The 22,007-nt window shown below is 36.0% G+C and overlaps 1 protein-coding gene across 2 annotated transcripts in view; it reads right to left on the reverse strand.

The window, feature by feature from the left end:
• SLC12A1 (solute carrier family 12 member 1) overlaps positions 1-21,512 on the reverse strand; it is a 49,480-nt gene extending 27,968 nt beyond the window's left edge. Inside the window, exons 1-10 of one of the 2 annotated variants that reach the window (XM_035336064.1) lie at positions 20,700-21,512; positions 14,989-15,123; positions 14,690-14,765; positions 9,264-9,359; positions 8,450-8,589; positions 7,926-8,036; positions 7,229-7,340; positions 6,613-6,740; positions 3,302-3,386; positions 1,407-1,558 (exon numbers count right to left, since the gene is read on the reverse strand). In XM_035336064.1, coding sequence (XP_035191955.1) covers positions 1,407-1,558; positions 3,302-3,386; positions 6,613-6,740; positions 7,229-7,340; positions 7,926-8,036; positions 8,450-8,589; positions 9,264-9,359; positions 14,690-14,765; positions 14,989-15,123; positions 20,700-21,110 — 1,446 coding nt within the window. In that variant the 5' untranslated portion in view covers positions 21,111-21,512. Of the gene's footprint in view, positions 1-1,406; positions 1,559-3,301; positions 3,387-6,612; positions 6,741-7,228; positions 7,341-7,925; positions 8,037-8,449; positions 8,590-9,263; positions 9,360-10,012; positions 10,109-14,689; positions 14,766-14,988; positions 15,124-20,699 lie in introns of both variants that reach the window. The other variant, XM_035336062.1, reaches the window with a different exon arrangement.
• Between the last annotated feature and the right edge of the window lie 495 nt (positions 21,513-22,007).

Genomic DNA, 22,007 nt, shown 5'->3' on the forward strand with positions numbered 1-22,007 from the left:
TGACTGGCTGCTATAAGTCACAGTCTCTGGTGGGTAAATAGTCAGTGGAAATAAAAAGGGAAAGTGGAAACAGCAGGAAAGAGCCCCAAAGTGTTAAATGTGGTCAGAGGGTCTGAGGTTTGTTTTGTGTTTTTATTTTATTTTATTTTTATTATTATTTAATATGGCTAAAAAAAGAAGAGAAGAATACATGACTGTGCTGGCACAACAGCCACACCGCAAACTGTGATGCTGGGCACCATCAGGCCTCCCTCAGCCCTTCCAGAGGGGCCTTTCCTGGCCTTTACCACCATTAAAATAAAAGGGCTGCTAAGTTCAGAAGCACCAGAGAAGGAAGAAAAATATGAAGTGGATGGATGTGATTGCCAGATGCTTTTTGGTGTGTAGGAAGTACTCCAGGAAGGACAGCAGTTAATTCTGGAGATTTGTCAGATGAAGACATATTTTTTTCTGACTTCACCGTGGCAAGGATAAATGTGAGAAATGAAGCTCTGTGCATGGCTTGAGTGAGGTCACTGTTTTTAAGGGTTTCCCTGAGTCTGGGCTGCTGAACTGAGGTGAGAATGAGGAAGGAAGGAAAACAGTCTGTGAAGGAATGAAAAGTAGTCTGCAACAAGAACAGCATATCCCTTTAAAGGTGGTTACCCAGCCCTGTCATTTAGCAGAACCAGCTGGGGAAAAAAAAAAAAAGAAAAAAAATAAAAAAAAAAAAAAAAGGCAAGTGTCTTTAAAAGTTTGAAATGTCTTGTTGAAAAGCATGTGCAGGTAGGTGGTGAGCTCCTGTCATGGCTGTGAAGCTGAGGGGCTGAACAGACATCTGGGAGCCATGGTCGTGGTGCTGCAGAAGAACTGCTTTTCTTTGATCCTTTGCCTAAGCTCTATTTTGAAGAATAAAAATGGCAGACAGTATCTCTGGCCTAGGAGAAAGATCGCCTTACTTCTCACTTGACTATTTTTGGATACTTTTTTTTTTCTTTATAAGAAGTCAGAACTCTGGCTTTTGTACTGTGGCACAAGCCTCTAACAGCGGCCACAGCACCCCTGCGGTAAAAATCACATTCATGTGTAAAGAGCAGTGAGATGAGCTGCTCATCTGACAGGAGTTCCTGAGGCCTTTGTTATGTCTAGGCTTTGAGTTTGAAGGTGTTAGAGTATATACTGTTGCATGGTACTTCTTGAAAGGGGAAATAAAGACCTTAGCAGAGTGCTGGGAAGGCTAGTGATGGCAGCGTGAAGGTAATAAGGAATGCAGGGATGTTTCGCTTTGATTATTCCTACAGTTTTAGACTTTTTTAGATGAAAGTGGATGTCCTGTTGCAGTCAGTTGTCAGTAAATAATATTTTTGCATGTTTGTACTTATGTATTCATGCATTGCTTATGATTATACGTATTATTTCATTAAAACCTGAAAATTATTCATCAGCCCATAATCACATGGCTGATTTCTGCATCTGGAAAAATCGTAGCCTAGGTTGCAGGCAGATGATCCGTTGCAGCTCATTCCAGATACAACTGTATCATTGATGTTCCCAGTAGCATCTCGGACAACACAGGAGGCTGTGGAAACAACAGCGTATTATTATTTTCCTTCCCCGTGATGCCACAAGAATGTTCTTGCCATACGTTGACTCAGTCTGCATATATTTTGTACAATCACTGCCTTAGTGTCATGCCAAAGAGTAATGTTTTCATGTCAGGCAGAGATTACTTCCCTGTACTTTGGCTAAATTTCTTATGTTATCTGTAAGCAACTATTCTGTTACTCTTAAAATAGTCAACTAGTTGACTAATGAAGACTAGCATTTTTCTGAAAGTAGAGAACCAGACACTGGAGATCAATAATAAATTAACTGAGGAGTAGATTGTCAGTCTGTGACAAATTTTACAAGTGTCAGTATTCAAAGGTAACATGTCAATGCAGGTCCTAAGTCCAGACATACTTTTTTTTTGGTTTAACAAGGACACATGGTTGCTTTAGAGACCCAGATCCTCATCTGTTTAAATTGTCTCAGCCCTACAAAGATCAGTACAGTAAGAAAAACTTTGAACAGGAGAAATTGCCTATAGTCTTTGTGTTTAATGATAATGTTTATGCTGCTTTTTGTTGTTTGCTGCCAGAATGGGAAGAAACACATGGAGTTAATGTAGAAAGCTCATCTTTAACAGTCAAAGTGTAAGTTTATATGGTATTTTCAAACATGTCAAAAATGTTATTGAGAATAAAAAGTAACCATTATCTATTTAGCAAATCAGTATATAAAAAAATAAATATTACACTGAATAGTGGACAGCTCTGAAGTTGAAATACAGCTATTGCTTGTGAGAACAGAACAATGCATTCTGTGAGAACAGAACAAATTTATAAAAAAACAAAGAATGACTGCTTCAACTGTAATTGCAGGTGAAATGTAGATCCAAGTCATGTGATATCTGAGCTGAAATTTGATTCGAGTATTCTGTCTTTTGCATAAAGTACAAGGATCGCTGAAGTCAGGAAGACTTGAGATTCATCTCCCAGGAAAGTGAGTACCCTGCAGGACTTTCATACAATGCTGGGATATTTGGTCACAAGGAAGAGTGTCATTTACAACACTCATTATTACTGTACTGTTCAAATAGAAGAAAAAAAATATGATCAGAAATTTAGTATACCCTCATAATGAGAACTTAATTGCATGTTTCTCCAACACGGTACCTTAGTCTCCTTTTTACACTTGTGTCCATTTTTGTTACCTCACATTCCAATATTGTAGAGCAGTTAGTAACATAGGGAATCTTCTTGAAGAGAGGCAATTGATTTGTCTTTGATATACAACATATAAAATAAGCGTGTTGCCATGACACTGATGAGTGCTTACTAAGACTAATGAGAGTAAATAGAAGCCCTATGAAACTTCAACGTGAATGAGAAACAGAAGATGAGCAGATTGATTTGAAGTTCTTGAATCTTTACTACACTCTATAGTATACTACTCTATAGTGGATACTATAGGCTAGTACTCTTTGTCACTGAATCAAATGCAGAAGTAATTGTATAAGTTCTATGAAAATCATTTTTCTATTCTTGTGTAAACTCAAACAAGGCACATGTCATCCAGCTGCCAAACAGGGACTTTTGTTTCTGCTGATTCTTTCTTTTCTATTCGCTGTTTTTACATTCCATAAAATCAAAGCAACTGTTTCTACATAATAAATTCACAGGATGAAAAGGTGTTGAGTTTAATCACTCATTTGCATACAAGGCTTTCAGACTTTCATATCTGTATAAATTAAGACGTGAAACAGAGGCTCTATACTTACCTGCACATATTGCAACACCTATGTAAGCAACTGTTGTTATCAGAATGGCCAGCATCGTTCCTTTGGGTATTGCACCTTGTGGATCCTTAAAATAAAGCAGTGACCAGAAAACACTGTGAGTTCATGTGCTGCACTTTGATTGCATTTGCTTATCAGTGAGTCCTACCACACTGCAACATGAAGATACTTTTAGAAGGTACAATTTTATCACTTACAGCTGCACCAACATCTGTCCCAGCACATCGATAGCCATGAAACAGTCTGTGGTGCCATGCTCCTATCCGTGTCCATAGAGAAACATATTCTGCAGGAGCAGAGCTAATGCTTACAGCAGCAGGAGAGTCCTAACCTCTGCATTTCTGGGTGCACTAAACTCCCCCTAAATTGCTGCATTGGCCTTTATTTTAATGTCTTAATGATAAAATGGATAAATAGTTCCTGAACTAAACCTAGTTGCTTGAATCAGTAGAGTGAGTCCAGATGATTGATGGTCATGAAGATGGTCACTTCCAGGCCATGAGACTATTCTGTTTAACATGATGTCTTTTTCTCTAGCAGTAGGTAATAGATGTGCAGGCAGCCACTTAAAGACCTGAATACAGCTCATGTTCTCACTAATGCTTTGTAATCGGATCAGGCTTTTGGTGTAAGCAATTGTTTATGCAAGTGTAACACACTTCTGCATTAATGCAGTTTATGAGGTTGTCATCATGCTTGTGCAGATGACAAGATTGGACCATTCTTGGTTAATCAGTAAGGTAGCTGCATATAGTCACCCTGAACAGAATACAGTACTTTTGTGATCAGCAACTAGTAATCGTTAATACTTGTATCTTGATAACAAACTACTCCTCACTATTTTGATGTTTAATTTAGATGTTTTAATAAGGCTGGGTTCTAATGTTTATAGACTGTCTCACCATAATATCAGCTTCATTCATGCAAGTGTAAGTAAAAGAATCCAATCTGCGTTATACATTGTAATTTAAAGTGGATTTCGATACCAACCAACCTTATAATTTACTGTGTGTTTGTTTAATAAGTAAATAAGCTCTCTGTGAATTGTCTTGTTAAGTTCTTTTGGTGTTTTTTTTTTTTTTTAGTCATAGATGCCTGGAATACATTTAAGCCACAAATTTTTATACTTTTACAACAACTATGCTAATTGCATGGAAAAATATGTATATAAATTTGGTGACTTTGGTGAAACATGGATGAATGACTTAACTGCATAAATAATATATATTTCTAAATGAGATAAGGGCTTATTGAACTGAGAAATAACTTCAAAGTAATTTCAGCTCCATAAGACCTTTTGCCCTGAGATCGTGGTAACATTAATTTATACAGTTTTGGTGTGCATCTCTTAGGTCACTGTTTCTGTAGAGTTTTATGCTGCAGTCTTAATCACTGTAATCTTAAATCTTAGGGTTAAAGCTTCTTGCTGCTTTGCAACTTTTAAATTATATTAATAATTAAACACATTTAATATGCCATTAGCATTTTGAGGCCTGCTCCACAACCCTCTGAAGTCACTAGGAAGATGAGCTCTTTCCATAAGCAGACTCTGGAGTAGCTTACTACTTAAGTGTGTAGTGGCTACAGAAATATGTACACAGGTGTTTGTAACAAATTCTAAAGAAAGTTTAGTTTGTCACTCTTACACTTTAAATACTCAGCTTGTCTTTTGGACTTCTGTGGAGGCTGGTTAATTTAATTAGATCTGTCTAATGCATCTAAACATGCTCAGTGGGGAATCTGCAGCCTGGAGGAGCTGGTCATAGACTTTTACCTATTGCCAGGCTGAAACAGCTGCAGGGAGCCAACAGGAGAACTGTTTCTCTTGGTCTGTTCAGACTCGTTCAAGTAGCTTATGAAAGAAGTGCTGCTGTTTTGGGAGTTTGCCATAGATAGAGAGTACCATGTATGGCAAAAGAATTACTTTAGCTTGATAAAAGGATGGAGATTGTGTGAGGCTGATTCAGTCCCAGTGGACAGAAGTACAATGATTTTTTTATTATTATTTTTTAATTAAAAATGGAATCTCATAAATGTTATTAGTGGCTCAGTTACTATGTATTTCTTTCTGTTCTTGGCTTCAAAAGCAGTCCTCTGAAAACAAAGATGATGAGGCATAGAGTCAGTGTAAGGAAGGGAAACAAAACTGGCTGACAGGGTTGGTAGGATCCTGGTAAACTTGTGACTGCTTTGCCAATGCAGAACTAACAGACCATTGGTCAAATTCTTAAGGTAGTAAAGAGAGTGAGTCTATATGATAAAATCAAATAACATCATTTGACATGCTAGGGCAATCTAGGTATAAGCCAGTTCTTTTTGGTGACTTTTTAGCATTTTATTTGTGGTGTTTTTGTTGTTTGTTTGTTTGAAGTATGAGATTCCAAAGCTTGAGTTATAGATAGCCTTCTGTCTACCCTGTTGCATTTTTGATTTTCTTGCAATGCTGCAAAGAATTGCATTACTGTATATTTGCTAGAGATGTTTTACAAAATGCTTTGCTGAGCTTTGAATTAGTTAATCTTTGTATTTAGCTTTAAACACTCTTCACATTAAACACACTGTGCAGAGTCATGAAAACTAGAGGGCACTCAAAACTAAATTCTTGTCTCTAATTTACCAGTTAGAGTTTAGATGCTGGAGATAGCATCTTGTACAACCGCTGTACTGCAAAAGGAGTGAGGACTTCACAGAGCAGCCCCAGCAAGATATTTAGGCACCCTTGGACCTCCTTTCCCTTTCTCCTCAGACACTTTTCTTTTGCCACAGCTGCAAACCTGCATCTTTTCCTTTGAGAAGCTGTAGTGACAAGGGACTGGGACATATTTGCTTTCATTAAATGCTCTGTTTACTCTGCCATTGCTATGACCCTCAACAGAAAAAGCTGGTCTCCACTGATTCTTGTGAGTACAAACATGAACTTTACAGGTATGTTTTTTGGGATGATGTTATAGGAAATTTCGCAAAAGAGCACCAGGAGATACACACACAGTTTTTCTATGTAATGTTCTGCAAATAGGCCATTATGGCTACATTACTGCGGGATTATTGAAATATACCTTTAAATGATATAGCAACCCATCTGATTGCAGTAATTTGTGTAAATACCCATAATGTATTATGATAGAAAATGTGAAATTGTATTATTAAATAATAAAGCAGGTACTTAAAAGTGAGAGTTTTTCTTCCTAAAATCAGACATGATTTAAAACTGAATACAGTGCTGATTCATAATCAATTTTCTTGTTCTTTTTTTCAGCCTACAGCTAGTATTATGAAGTTAATGAAATACGTACTTTCAGATCTCCTGAGATATTGGCTCCTGCGAGAATGCCAGTGGCAGCTGGGAAAAAAATGGCAAACACCGAGAAAAATCCTTCTCCATCTCTGAAATCTGGTCCAAAGTTTTCTGCAAATATTGATGCTGCAAATATAGGTGAAAATGAAACATGCTAACAGGATTTGATTCCTGAGTTACTTAATGAAGGTGAATCATCAAGTCTTTCACATCTGGATGTCTGGGTTTGAATCTGTCTCATATTATAAGTGAAGTGAATTTGATTTCCTCAGTCTGGTCCCCAGTAGGATGTGCCTGTCAGCATCTCAAAGCCACAGAGCCATATTGAAGTGACAGGAGTGTCACTACAGCACTTGCACTTAGCTCTGTTTAAAGGTTTGTATGTGCTCTGCTGATACACAAATGACTCAAACTGGAGCTACCTATGCTGTCAGATTCAGCAGCAGAGAGACATACTCAAAATTAAAGATGAAAGAAAAAGCCTTGGTTGCAAGCTTATTTAAATTTGAGCCAAATATCCTTATCCTGTGACCTTTTTCAGTGGAATCCTCAACTCAGTATGAAGCCACAAAGAATGCAAAGTTGCTTTTCTGTGATAGATGAATAGTACTTACCTTGGTAATTAAAAAAGCCTCTTGCCTTCTTTTCGTTGTTAGTAGGAATGACTGTTCCAATAAAGAAGTTTGCAATGGCAATAAGGAGAACAACTAGAAGAATAACTTGAGCCTGTTAATAGAAATAAAAAGATCTGAACATAGAACTTTTTACAAGTAGTTCTAAGTTTCCATCACAGCGGAATATAAAAATAAGTGTCTAATTATGGACCTGATTTCTACGCTCTGCAGTATTTCCAATTTTAACTTTTTTTTTTTTTTTTTTTTTTTTAGGGAGATTAAGGAATGGCTAGCAAATAGAGCTCTCCTGCTGATCAGAGTTTGAGAGATTACAGTGATAAAACCATATATATTTTTAACTCCTGTTTATTCTGTCAAACTGCATCAAAAATAAGGGCAAAAGGAGCACTTACTGAAGGCTCTAAATGATGCCATGAATTATAAAATCAATATAATCAAGCTATCTGTGAAACATAGACTTCCTTTTCCATCTTAAATGAATGTTCAGGGAAGAGCACAGAGTAATAGTGCTTTCAATGAATGTAATGATTAAACTGTTATTGCTTTTAGAAAGGCTAAGCATAAACTGAAGCTGAGTGCTTTTGAAAATCCCACCTGTTGTATAGCATCCCTCATGCACAAACCCTGTACCGTACTCTAATATACTGCTTGCTTATATGTTCTTTTAAAACTTTACCTTTGCTTCCCATTCCATGCCAGCAACAGAGATGCCAAGAAGACATACAACAGTTATGGTACCAATGATTCTGATGTCATTGGACTCATCTACCATTATTGTATCACTCTCCTGGAAAGAGTAAAAATGTTGTTAGGACCAGTCTTTATTGGCCCAGCTGGTGGGATCAGGTAACAAGGTTAAATAGAAAAGAATGAGTTGTCATAGTTCAATCAGTTTCAACATTTTGTGAGACCAAATGTTTGTATTTCATGGTCCAGCTGGCTCTTCATAGCTGGGATTATTTGACTGTTTAATTAGGTGTCTACCCCCTTTTCTGATGCTTGAGGCTCTTGTTGAGATATGTATGACATATTCATGAGGTAGAAATAATGGAGAAACACTACATAGCATGGTTAGAAAGACCAGTGTCTTTCCTGCTAAAGTTGTCCCTTAAGCCACAGCTGAAAAGTGTCACCATTAAAACAAATATGTATATATAAAAAGTCCCAATTTAACAATATATATGAAACATTTACATTTACCTTAAGAAGCTCTACAACTGTTTCAGCAAATCCAACTACATACATAGCAACTGCCACAGCATTTGCAAAAGCAAAGATAAGTCCTATAGATCCACCAAACTCTGGACCTAGACTTCTTGAGATAAGATAATATGCTCCACCTGCAGACAGAAATTACTGTTATTTCAGCACAACTAAATACTCAGATTTTGCTCATTTTTTCTCACAGAAATCACAGGAATCTCTACTTTAAGCCTAACAAACATAATAAAGATTTGCCTATATTCATATATTAACTGAAAACCAAGGAATGTGCTTTGTACTGGTTCTGACTTCTGACTCTTCTGAATGCCTTTCTACTGCAAGAATCCTTTTAGTACATACTAGTATGCAAAAGTGAACCTTCAAACAATTTTTCATGATCCATAATGCAGTAACACAGAGCAGAGAAAACCTCACCTCTACGTAGTTTCTACTTTACTTGGATCCATGAAGCATGAAAAATTATATACTGTGACACATTTTTAAAGCTCCCAGAGTGTGATGCAATGAGTCATTGATCTTTTATTTATTTATTTGTTTATTTTTGTATCACCATAAATGGAGCTTATTACTTTGTCAGTTAATTATTTCATCCCATCTCACTTAATATTTATTGTTAGGAAACGTTGAAGATTATATATGTTCTAATTTGCCGTTTGTTCTATTAAGAGACATCACCCCAAATATATTTATTTATTCTTATTTTGCTTATAACGCATTTATCTCAATTCCCGCTTTTTTCTAGTTCAAGTCTGCAGATTTTTGTACTTTTCATGAGATGATATTCACTTACCTCCTCTTACTACTCCATTAGTGCAAATGGCAGACATGGAGATACCTGTTAATGTTGTTACTACTACACTCAGAGCAATAACTATGATTCCAAGACCTGAAAGATTTGAAAAAGAAGGTGTATACAAGTGTATTCAAATACCTGTTCTGCTTAAATGATGTAGTAAGAACTTGCTGTTTTCCTTAGAGGCAGATCACTTACAACTTCTAAAGGGTCTGAAATGTACTAAAACTTTGTATCATAAAATACCTGACATGCACTTTACTTTTCCAGTGAAAATATTTGCTCATCTTTGAAGAAGTAGCTGAAATGTAAGGAGTATTATAAAGAATTGTACAGGAAAGTATTAAATTGAAGATATCACTGATCTCCATCAGTCTTCAAAATAAGAGGAAGAGTGTATCATGCTCAGTTTGTCCAAGGATGTCCAACCTGGAAGGCTCTGAATATTAAAGACCTGCTGAAAGGTAAGAATGGAAGAATTCCATGAAAATTCAGGTGCCATTTCTCACTCAGCATTAGGCAGGAACATCTGAAATGTACTTCACAGACTGAACTGAAATCTGGAATTTATGAAAAGTGACAATTTAAACATGCTATAGGTGGTGATTAGAGTTGGCTAGAGTTGTTACCTTCTGGTTCCTGCTGATGTACTACTTGTTTTATTGTACCGCTGGTTTGCATCATATGAAAATAATACATAAAGATCTTTCGGGGCTTGAAAGCATTAGTAACCCTAAAGATTTTACCTCCACGGACAAACCCATTAGTTGCTATTGCAGAAGTTGACAACCCAGTAATTGAGGTTACCATCGTGGCGAGAAGAATTATGATTACTCCAAGACCTGTCAGTGATAAGAAGATAAAATATTTTACTCATGTTCCATGATTCCTACAAATTATTCTCTCTTTAAATGGAATTTACAGGCCAGAATCAGAATAATAAACTGAAAGATGGATTGTTGACCACTTGGAATGTTTCCAAGGAGTCCATGTTGCAGTAGTAAACTATTCCATCAGTCTTCAAGTAATGATGTTTCTTGATAGGAGTACCCTAGCCAAAAGCTCTTATGATTGTCAGAGGTTTTTGTCATTAGCTGAATAAAGCGAGCAAGCATTTCTTGGCATGGATGCTTATATCAGCCTTTAATATACATCCCGGCTTTTCAAGAGAAGCGATTAATCAGAGCTCTTTAAAGAATTCTTCTGTCTTTCATCAGTTTGTTAAATACTGAATTGGATAGTGACTGTATAGTTTCACAGTGCACCAGCACAAAGAATCTATCAAACAGAGAAACAAGATCTGAATGTGATCCTTCTATATCCTTACTTGCCAGGCTGTCAAGTGCAATGCTTCCCCACTTTCTCCTAAACTCCCTCTTTCCCTGCAAAAAGTAGTTTTAATTTATCACAAAATCAACATTTTAAAATGGAAATATTATTTTTTAGATGCTGTGTACTTTGACAAGTAAGCTGTGATTGGTAATCTTAGATAACTTAGCATCATTTTTTAGCTGATATATAAAAAAAATAAAATAAAAATTAAATGTAAACAAACATCTGAAGATCAGTATTAGTGATAGGTGAACTCAGTTTCAGTAAGACTGATTTTTGAGTATGTTTCCAATTGTGGGCTCTGAAGTCAAGTTTCTGTTAACTTTGTGAAATTGTGCAAGAAACAGTGTAAGTAAAAGGCACCTAGTATGATTTAGAATCATAGAAACATTGGCTGGAAGTGATTTCTGAAGGTGTATGTCTTAGCCTCCCAGTCAGAGCTGAGCTATCACCAGAACAACATTAAATCTGATGGCTTTGGCTAGTTGTGTCTTGAAAACCTCCATTGACAAAGATCTCTCAGGCTCTTTGGGTTATATGTTTGAGTGGTAGACTACCCACCCAGTGAAAAAGTATCTTTGTGTCCTGTTGGGATCTCCTGAGCTATAATTGTGGCCATTGCTTATGTTATATTTTCTGGTATTATGAATAACAGTTTGGCCCTGTAGTTCAAGAACACTTCCTTGTTTAAAGTCAGGTGATAAAATACAACATTTAATCGCAGTTTTATTGCTTCTATTCCCATTTCTGTCTTTGAGAGAAAAAAACAAAATAACAACAACAGCAACATAGTTTGGTACAAAACATGGAATCAGTTCTTAGTTGTATCTGAATTTGCTAGTGCTTATGCAGTAGCTCTCTTGTTTCTGTAAGGTACAGAGGCCTTCAGCGTGGAACTGAAGATTATACATTGCCTGTAACAATATTTAGTGACCAAGGCTCCTCCAAATTGAAACTTGTATTCTACAACTGACATCCAACTAGAACTACAAACATACTGATTTATCTGCTGTATTTTTACCCCGTCTTCCAGATTAGAGCCCTAACTTCAGTTCATACTGGAGGGCTATAGACATCCAGCCTCTGAATAGATGTTCTCTGCTGCTTAAATTGGAACCCTGTTATCACAATCCTTTAAGAGCAACGTAATGCAAGAGATATAAATGATATATAACGTAGCATAGGATATTTAAAGTGATTTAAGCCTATAATAAATAATGTTTATCCTATTGATTTCTGAACTCTTTCTATAATAAGTCGTGCACTTATATACATGGACCGCATAAAACAAAAGTAAAAATACAAATGGCCATTCTTTTTGGTTAGCTACCATTACATGCTGCATAGAAGGACCTTGTTGAACTCTAAATTTTGTGCCCAAGAAGTGGCTGAATATGGCTTTTAATCGGCTGTTAATTCTTAACTTGAACGTCAGACACATTATTCTTAAACCTGTTTCAAAATTATTTGTCAAGTACACATGTATCCTGAGGACTATTTTTCTGGAATGTTCTATTAGAATTCACAAGTCATATCATAAATATGTATATGCTAAGTAGGGTCAGATATTTTGCTAATTTGATGAGTAATATCTGCTGGGGAGGCCTTAATGTTATTTAAAAACAACAACAACAAAAAAACATTTCAGAAGAAAAGCGCATAAAGTAAATCAAGTAATCCAACCAAAAAATGATTGTAATATAAGCTAGTGTTACATAATAGTAATATATGGGGCCAAATTTTCAGTTAACATAAACTTGGTGTTTTTCCCTGCCATTGTTTAACCACTCCATGTATAGGTACAAATACTGAATTTGGGGAGTCCCCAAACGCTAGGTGGAAATGCCAGGCTGGTTTTGGACCTCGAACCTTATCAAAACCAGCCTGTCCTTTTTATCCTGGTTGTTGATAAACACTGGACCTTGGTTTTTTTTTTTATCCTCTTAGAGTTTTTGTCCAAGACAATAGGATTTGGAAATAATTTGTTTGTTTGTTTGTTTTTTCTCTGTTTGTCCCTCTAATGATGGGAATATAAATGGTGTGCAAATCGTTGTTTAACTCATTTAATTTCCACATTAGTAGCAGTACTAAGTGAAATCCCCAAGCTTTCATGATGATGAGCTTCCATCACTGTTCTCTTTAGGCAACTTGACTAGGGACTTAAACTCATTGCTTACAAGACATTCAGAAAATACATTGAGAAATTATTCAGATGGAACGTGATGTCTCATTTTCAGAAGGAAGGCTAACCTCCTTACATAAGACATGTAATTTTAAAAAGCAATAGCTTTAAAAAGCAATAGGAAAGCAATAAAGCCTAAGAAAGGAGGGTCTGCTTATCAATGAATTAAAATGGTAAAATTAAATGTGAATGCAGAAAGGTTGTTACTGATCTTGGTGCAAATTAATGCTAAAATCTGATTAAAGTTTAGATCGAAACCTAGGCATATGGTGCTAAGAAAGTAGTTCTAAAATGAATTACTCTTGCCTATGGCTATTCTCACACCTCAAAACAAAATAATACTTCTTGATGATCTCAATAAGTTACTAAACTGCCCTTAAAAACTAATTTTGCATGAAACCCTAGAGCAAAGTGTTGGCAATATTAAGATGCAGAATTTTCATGGCAAGGCATATACTTATGAGTGCCCTGGGCTGTACACTCTTATTTGGTATGCATCATAAAGTCAGCAAGCACCCTTTTGTCAGGCACAGTACTAGAGCCATGCCTTGAGCACTGCAAAAGTAGGTAAAGTTCTTCCGCTTAGTTCTGGAACATTTATTGTTTGGTGGTGTTTTTTTTTCTACCTGTGTCTGTAACTTTGTGGATGATTTTTTTTCCTAACGAGCATTTCATTTGTATCTGTTTTTTTTTTTTTTTTTTTTTTTTTTTAAGCTCAAGAAAAACTTCTGTCTTGCTCAAGAAAAACTTCTGTGAAGTTACTGTATTTTGCTGGAAATTAGACTTCAGCCATGCAAAATTCTGGAGATGTTTCTATTCAGTGTTTCATTTCAGCCATTAACAAGGCTGTGAAGTATATTGATATTCAGTCTGATTTTGGGCACTGAGTTTTATCCAAGATGAGGAGAGTGGAGGCCCAGAGGTCAGAGTTTGGACTCCAGCTCATGTCTACTTAGTATTTCTGTTCTGTGAGAATGCAAAGTGAAATATTTGCCATCGACCTTTTGAATTGGTGCTTTTTGTGATGTCTGGGTGCTGGTTAAAGATTAGGGACCCATTTTACTTGTGAACATGTAACACAGTGACACTGCCATTGCAGTTCACGTTTCTGTTTCTCTACAGCAGCAGCAAAAAAAAATGAAGTTATACCACACAACAGCTACTGATATGTTGCACCTTCCTGAGGTGCTTCTAGTTGCTAGAGGTCCATGCAGCATGAGCCTTGGTTTCACTGAATGCTTAACAACATGCTGCCTGGAACCTGTGGGGCTCAGCATCCCAGGGACTGGGATTTGGAAACTGGATTAATTAAAATACACAGTGGAGAGGCAAAAATACAATGCACTATGAAGTGTGCTTACTTATATGAAAGCTGTAGCAGAGTTTTAATAACTTAGTGTTTCATCGTACGCTAGTATGTAGTGCTTTGCTATAGTTAAAATTGTGATGAGATGAGACCTCCTTCCAATTCTGTTTTCATCTTTGCAGAGAAGTGTGAAGAAGTGTTGTTTTTAATATGCAGATGACAAGGTTTGGGATGCACAGATAAACAAAGTGTGAACTCTTAAAGGTTAACTCTCTATACACATATTAGAAATTGGCCCAAGTCACAAAGTTTACATCTGTTACAGGATCTAAATACAAATTTTACCAAAGCTCAGAAATATTCAAATGTGATGATCATATGCACAGTTAACAGATCTGTGCCTCTAAGCAGTAATTTGGCTGGAAGTCTGGAAAATTCCAATAGTTTGGAGGATTAACATATTTTACCTTGGCAAGCATTTGAAAATATTATTTAGTGCAACATGCAAATGCACATCTCAGATTATATATTAATGGTGATTGTGTATAGTTTATCCTCTTTATCTCTTTCACTGTTCAAAATGATATTAAATATGATACATACCAATTCCTGCTTGACCTACAATCCAGGAAAGTCGAATAAAAAGCATCACACCCCAGATATTGAGCATACATCTTACCTAGGTTTTAAACAAACAATTCTGCATTAGTGTAACACTGAAAGTGGTGTTAATCAGAAGCATGATAGCGTGCTTTGTGGGATTTTTGAAAGCACCTCAAACATCCCTCAAGTCCACATCCCTCTCTTACTTCTTAACAGAGCTTAGTATTGCAGAACTAATCTTAAATTTTATTTTCCTCTTTTTTTTTTTTTTTTTTTTGAAATGTAGGTAAGTTTCTCACCAGCACACCCTTCACCCATCCAAACTTGACAAGTCCTGTTTTGTTTTCTTCTTCCTTGCTAGCTGTTGTCTCATCTCCAGCAGTGCTTTCTCCATTAGCCACTCTTTCCACTGAGCCGGTGCTCACGGCTATGTTCTAAAGGATCACACAGAAAACAAATGCATTTTTGTATCAAGCAGAGCACACCTGGTTGTATCAGAGGGACATGGAAGAAGGCATTCCAAAGAATATCAAGTTTTACTATTTCTAGAGTAGAGTGTAATACTCTTCTGACACCAAGCATAAGCAGGTGGGCTTGCTAGCAGCAAGAAAAAATGAAAGAACCAAAGAGTCACTTAAACAGAATAAATACATTGTTATCTGATACTTTTTTTTAGTGTAAACTGTATTCAATATATATGTTGTGTTGATATGTTAGTAGAGCAACTAACATAATGAGGATCTCACGATTGGCCTCTGTGTGCTGCTGCAACAATTTACGAATCATCATAATTATAGAGAGATAACTGCTTTTTGGTGAAGAGACCTAGTTGAGTGCTGTATGGCAAGTAAGTTAGGTGATGAGCTCTGGTATTTTTCATTGGCTAATGTACAAACATAATTCCAGCAGCAAATGTTCTTGAGACATTGGCATATTCTTGAAAACAGTCAGAAAAATACTGGTGAAATGCAGTAAATAATGCAGGAAATTAATAACCCTTTCTGTGGTTTATTCAGCTCTAGCTTAACTGTAGTAGATAAGATTAAGAATTGGCATACTTGTTATGTAACTACAATAAATAGCCCAGAATTTTGGATCATTCCCGTCCAGTTACAGACTTGCGTCTGTATTTTATCTCTTCAGTTCAGTTTAGCACCACAGTATGTTTCCTGTGGTTTGAATGGGAATTAGTCATGGTGCTGAAGTTTACACTTGCTGTCATTGCTGGTTTCTTTTAATTTTTTTATACAAAGTTATGACTGGTTTTGCACTGAGTTGGGATTAGGTTAACTGTTGCCAAGTGTTGTCTGGGTCCTGTGCAAAGAAACTCAGGAAAGACTATGTACATTATTTTAGCCGGGCATAATGTCAGAACTGTGTGCCCCTTGTGGAGGGGAATTAAGATGTTTAGGGTTTGGAGGGGGGAGAAGATGTTTCCAGATTAACTTAACAAGTCAAGGAGGGAAAACATCTGTGATTCTGTGAAACATATGAAGTTTCTAGTTATTGCTTAAGCTTCAAATCTTTTGTTTGTTTGTTTTTGTCCACAGTCTCAAAAAATAGAATACAATACCGGCATAAAGACTAATTGTATATGATATTTATGGCAATGTTTGAACTCCCTTCTCATGGATGGGGTCTCTGGCTCCTGTGATGTAAAATTTTAGAGTGCCTTTGACACAATAAATTTAGGATTGTGTTCACAATTGAATTAAGTGACTGGATAATGCATTTTGGCATAACTTCAAGGTGGTGCCTAACTGTGATGGGAATACAAAAGCTATTGAAAACCTGTGACTTTGAGCTCCTGAAATGCTTAGATATTTTTGACAATTCTCACCCTAAAATAATAATGGCTCTGTTTTGCTCTAAATACAGAAAATGATTAAGTGAGTTAAGGAAGATTATCAGAATATTTGTTTTTTTTTTTTTGCTTATTTGCATGTACAGTTGTTAGAGCTTCAAAGGCAAATAAATAAATAAATAAAGGGTTCAGTGTTTGTGCTTGAAACAAGTTGTTTCATTTGTACTTTGAATTAATTTGTGCTATCACATGCCATTATTGTAAATTATGGCCTTAAACCTTCCATAAATGCATTTTCAATTGGTGTAAATAACAATGATTTGTTATTTACCAAGCAGCTGTACCTGCACTACTCATGCATTAAGGATATGGAGTAAAAGTGACAGAATGTTTTAAAAAGCTACCAAAATCAGAATTTAACTCATTTAAAAAAATAAAAATAAAAAATTCCTTTCCTTTTTTTCAGAAGTTTAGCCTTCGTCTCTCCTGGGGATAATGATGATGAGCTCATCAAGTCTTCATAACAAATGTGGTGAATAGCCAAGAGAAAGAAAAGTTGGAAGATTTCTTATGTAAGGTAAATATTAAGCCCAAGTAATTATCACCAGCCATCAGCTGTGAAATAGCACTTAGACTATATTTTAGGGATTTAATTGGTGTTTTGTGGCTTAATGTGTGCAAAGCCTGACACATCTTGCTAAAAGATGACACACATTTGACTCCAGCAGCGTGGGAACTGGATATTTGAAGTTCTTTTTTGCCTGCCTTATATTCTGACATTTGAAAAATTGCATATTAAAAATGTATTAAATATTAATATTTATCTTCTGATGTTAAGCCAGCATCAAAGCACAGTGGGAACGCTTATGTGATGTTTAGAAATCTGAAGTCAAATATATGTAATTTCTTATCACAATCTGGCAATGGGCTTTGACAAGGCAGTTGTCTTCAACAATTTGAGTGACAAAAAAGCTGTGGAGGAAGGGGTTTGCCTTGGGTTATAGTGTGGTAAATCCAGATTTTAGTGTTAAAGAAAAAGGAATAAAGCATCTTCTCCAGATTTGTATCTTGGGATATTAGTCTATCCCCCTCACACGCACACTGGGGCATTTCATCCCCAAATTAAGGGTGGCTAGAGAGCCTGCTGCACATGGGTTCAGCTACACATACTGCTTTCACCTGCAGGTAGGAGCTCAGCTTTTCCATACTATCTCAATGCCTTCTCTACTAATCTACTACTTGGTGTTCTCACATTTGTTTATTCTTTGGAATGCCTAAATTGCATTTGATTGTATCTTTCAGTGGTGCTTTTCAGCTGTTAGCAAATGTCAGAAAATCAGGTTTTATGGAATCTGTCTGGAAATTTAAGGCAGGATTGTATGAAAGACCACAAAGCACTTGGATACGCAAAAGCTAGGGTGGTACTTCTAGATAGTACCTACTAGTCCTGGCACTGTTTTCAGAAGCTGGGACAGTATGTTAATATCCCTGTACTTTTTAGCCTGGCAGCTGTTGAATTTCTTCTAACTTGGGAACTACCCTGTTCAGCATTAGCTTGAAAACATGGTGAAGGTCTGTAGATAGAAGTAATTAGTCCAAGGTCACAGAGTAAGTCCATGGGACAGCCAGGAGTGGACTCCAGCCATGCTAATGGTGGGTTGTTTTTTCCAGTGCTGCGGGCAGTGGTTCCCAGACCAGGGCCGCTACACATATAAGGGCACAGCAGGTTGCCAGCATAACAAAAATCCCATTACCTCCGACATTCCCTTTTATATTTTGAGAGGCACAAGATTATCCTTCTGTAAGATGGATATATATATTTTTTTTAAAAGTAAGGAAGCAAATGAGCGAGACCACGCTCTTTTCTCTTCACTAACAGTCAGCAATTTTCTCTTCATTATATGCTGGGATGGAAGCTGATGCCTTTTTAACCTTCACTAAGTGAAAGTCTTAACAAATCCCAAGCAATTTATCTATTTGTGTTTAAAACAAACAAATCAATCTTCTTGACCAAATGAGATATGCAACAGAAAAAAAAAGGTAATGGTCAAAACTTAAAATTCCTTAATATGCTAATGTTTACTATATGTTCATTTAGCATTATGTTCAAAGCCAAAATACACTATTTTTCATCTCTCTGATCACCATCAACGTAAATTATTTCTATAATAGGAATTTGGGGGGGGGCATGGAAATGGTTTAGTCCCTTGAGTAGCAGCTTACACATCTGAAGAGGAGTAGGGCTACCAAATTCATATTCTTCCATTTTCACATCCACTTTGCAGTCATTAATAGAAATATAAACAATTACTCAGGTAACCTGCTTCTGCTTTCTATGTTAACCATTTTAAGCAGATATGCATACACCTTCATTTAAAGTTTAAAGTTATAATTTAAATTTAAGCCAGGCCTAAACTAGGAAGATGTCCTAAACAGATACTAAAGAGTCAGGTCTTTATTTTCCTAATGGCTATTTTTTGCTTGATTTCTACTGATCCTTCTTAGGACAGGTGAATCTTCAGAGAACTGGAGTTTGAACAAGATCTTGACCAAAAATCAGATGTTTGTCTGAATTATTTAGACCTCAGAATTATGTAAAACAGTGCAATGGCAATGAGAACATGTTTTCTCTGCAGTTTTTTGTTTGTTTGTTTGTTTTCCTGCACTTAACACTTTCAATCTGAATTTGAATACAGAGGTGATCTCTCTCTTTCCAGCCCTGTCTCACAAGTGTACAAAAGAAACTCAAAAAAGGTTTGATTTTAGTTCGGTAAGTGGGTGTATCCTGTGTCTCTCCTTTGTTTTTTATTATTGTGGATAAGGTGAAAGATTCTTTCAAGCTGCTTAATCTAGTTGTTCTTATCCTCCAAAAGTTGTCATTGCATTTTTCCACATTATTTTGCATGGAGATTATTCCTCCACATACAAAAGTCAAGCATTAAAAGGTCTATAGATAGGTGAATTTTGCTGAGGCAGTAACACACAAGTTAGTGAAAATCTGATAATTGATACTTAAGGTTGTTAGCTTATCAAATTATTTGCAGTGCAAGTTTTAAAGGTGCAAACCATGAAGATTATACCTGACCAATGTGTTTTCTTTGGGTATATAGCTATAGCAGGTGACAAAAGTGAGGGTTATCACGATACGTTACATGTTTTTGGTATTTCATTATTCATTTACTGTAGTGTCTATGTAGAAGAAACAGTGCAAGCAGGAAGAGTCCTCTAAGGGGAAGGCTCTTTTTTTTCCCTAATTAAATCCATTGAGCTTATGTATCAGTAATAAACTCCTGTATTGTAGAACCACTCAGAATGGGAGAGAAGAAACTGAGCCCTAGAACATTCTTCAAAGACAAATTAGGTAGTTGTTTTCCTGATCAGTAATTTTCTCTGTAAGTGTATTTTGTAAGTGTATTTTACATGGATATGAGAAAAGTCTAAACAGCTCTTCTGCATGATAGATTAGAAGGAATTCACCCAACTTATTCTTCCATAAATACTTTATACATGGTCATTCAAGAGACTTTTCAGATTCTTTCCAAACTCATTGGTATAATGAGCACGAAGGACTAAATTAATTCACTGAATCAGTACCTGGAAATTGTTGTCTCCTGTCCCTCTTCAGGGCAAACACTTTCAACCCCAACACTCTTGTTCTGGATTCTTTCTTGCTATTTGAATGGTTTGTTACTGCAATAAACAGGTATTGCTTTGATTTCTGATTATTTGAAATTGCTTTTATTTCACGTAATACTTTTTATAATAGCTATAGATATATATAGATGTATTTTAATGAATACAGTAGGAATCTGTGAAACTTAGTTTTGCATTGATGTTAAATTTAAATTTGGAATAAATGTGTATTTGTGTAATTGGGTTAAATTATGAGTTGATATTAATCATCTACCATCCTAACTCCTAAGTGAAACAGAAGAAATTCAGTAGTTTTATACTTCTAGGTGAGATTAAGCTATGATATTCTGATAATCAAGTACATTACTATCAGCTTTTAATAAAAATCTTTGCTTTGAGCAGGATACAGGGCAGAAAACATAGTGTAGCTACTAAAGGAAGTATGGTAAGTGATTAGTTGTACTTTCTCTCTTGGGCAAGGTCCATGAATTTAAGGACTTTCTCATATTAATAAACAGAATTAACAGCCTGGAAATGAAACAGAGAAAAATTGTATCTTTTCTTTCCACTTACCTTTGCTAGTTGTTCATGAATTTCTAATAAGCTTGGTCTGTTGAGCTTATTCCCACTGACACTGCCAGTGTTTCTATAATAATCAATTTTAGGAACTGGATCCATTGTGTTATGGCCAAAAGTTTGTAGATAGTACATTTTATTGTGAGTATCATAGGGATGTAAACTAGCTTCTGTTTTTTCCCCACTTTGAAGGAAGTTGTCATATAATTCTCTTTTTCCCGGTCTGTAACTGATTCTCAGTCTGTTGTGTGCTTCATCAGTAAAAGATGTTTCTTCATAATGTGGTGGGTCGGAGCCCACATCCTCTTGGGATGCTTCGTTGTTGTCACGACTTTCATTAATTATGTTAACTTGAAACCGATTAGCATTTGTATCCAAGAATACATTTGGAGCATTATTCACTGACATCTTCAGGGATGATACAGTCTTAGGTCACTGATCCTTTTGGTCTCCTGCGTCTGCAGCTAGTGCTACTCTAGCTACAGCAAAGGTTCTAGTGCTGTTGCATATGGAAGTCTTTGCTCTTAAAGTAATGAAGTTCTGAGAAATTTTTCTTGAACTTCCTAAGCAGTCTTCCTAAATTGGTCCTCTATGGCTCTGCCATAAAATAATAATAATAAAAAAGAAATAATAGTAATAATAAAAAAATTGTTAACTTGCACAGTTAGGTAAATTTTCTGACATAAGCTCCCCACTCCCTGCCCTGCCAATTATCTGTGAGACTGTCATCCTATGACTTGTTGAGTAACAAGTAGTTAAGTGAAAGACTGAGTTTGTGAGGATTTTTCTATCTAAATAAATTGGACTGTAGATCAGGTTTTAAGTACCTACAACTGTATTTCAAATATAATATTTCTCTTAATAACTCTGCATTTAAATGAAGCCAATGAAGGTGTGGGTAATATGTGGGATGCACAGGACTCCATGAAGTCCATTCACTGTTTATGTTTCACGTAAGTATTATGATATCTTGTATATGTCTACCATAGCCTAGAAGTAAATTGTCCTGAAAAGCTTGAATCAAATATATATGTTTTGAAATTAATTACAAAAGTTAAACTTCAAGTTTTCAATAGTTCCAGGATGGTGACAGTTTATGAGCAGGCAAATAATGTATAGCAAAACATTTACTGTTTTATGTAAATAAAATTAATGTCATATAAAGGAATAAATCAACAACAGGAGCATATCCAAAAATAACATTGGGTTTTCTAAACTAAATGGATGAAATAAAAGTCTATGGTGAAGTATTCATTATTGAGAAATATTATCAGTAGTCATAGGCATTGAAAGCTTCCTAGAATT

The sequence above is a fragment of the Oxyura jamaicensis genome, chromosome 10 (genome assembly GCF_011077185.1).
Source record: "Oxyura jamaicensis isolate SHBP4307 breed ruddy duck chromosome 10, BPBGC_Ojam_1.0, whole genome shotgun sequence".
NCBI lineage: Eukaryota > Metazoa > Chordata > Aves > Anseriformes > Anatidae > Oxyura > Oxyura jamaicensis.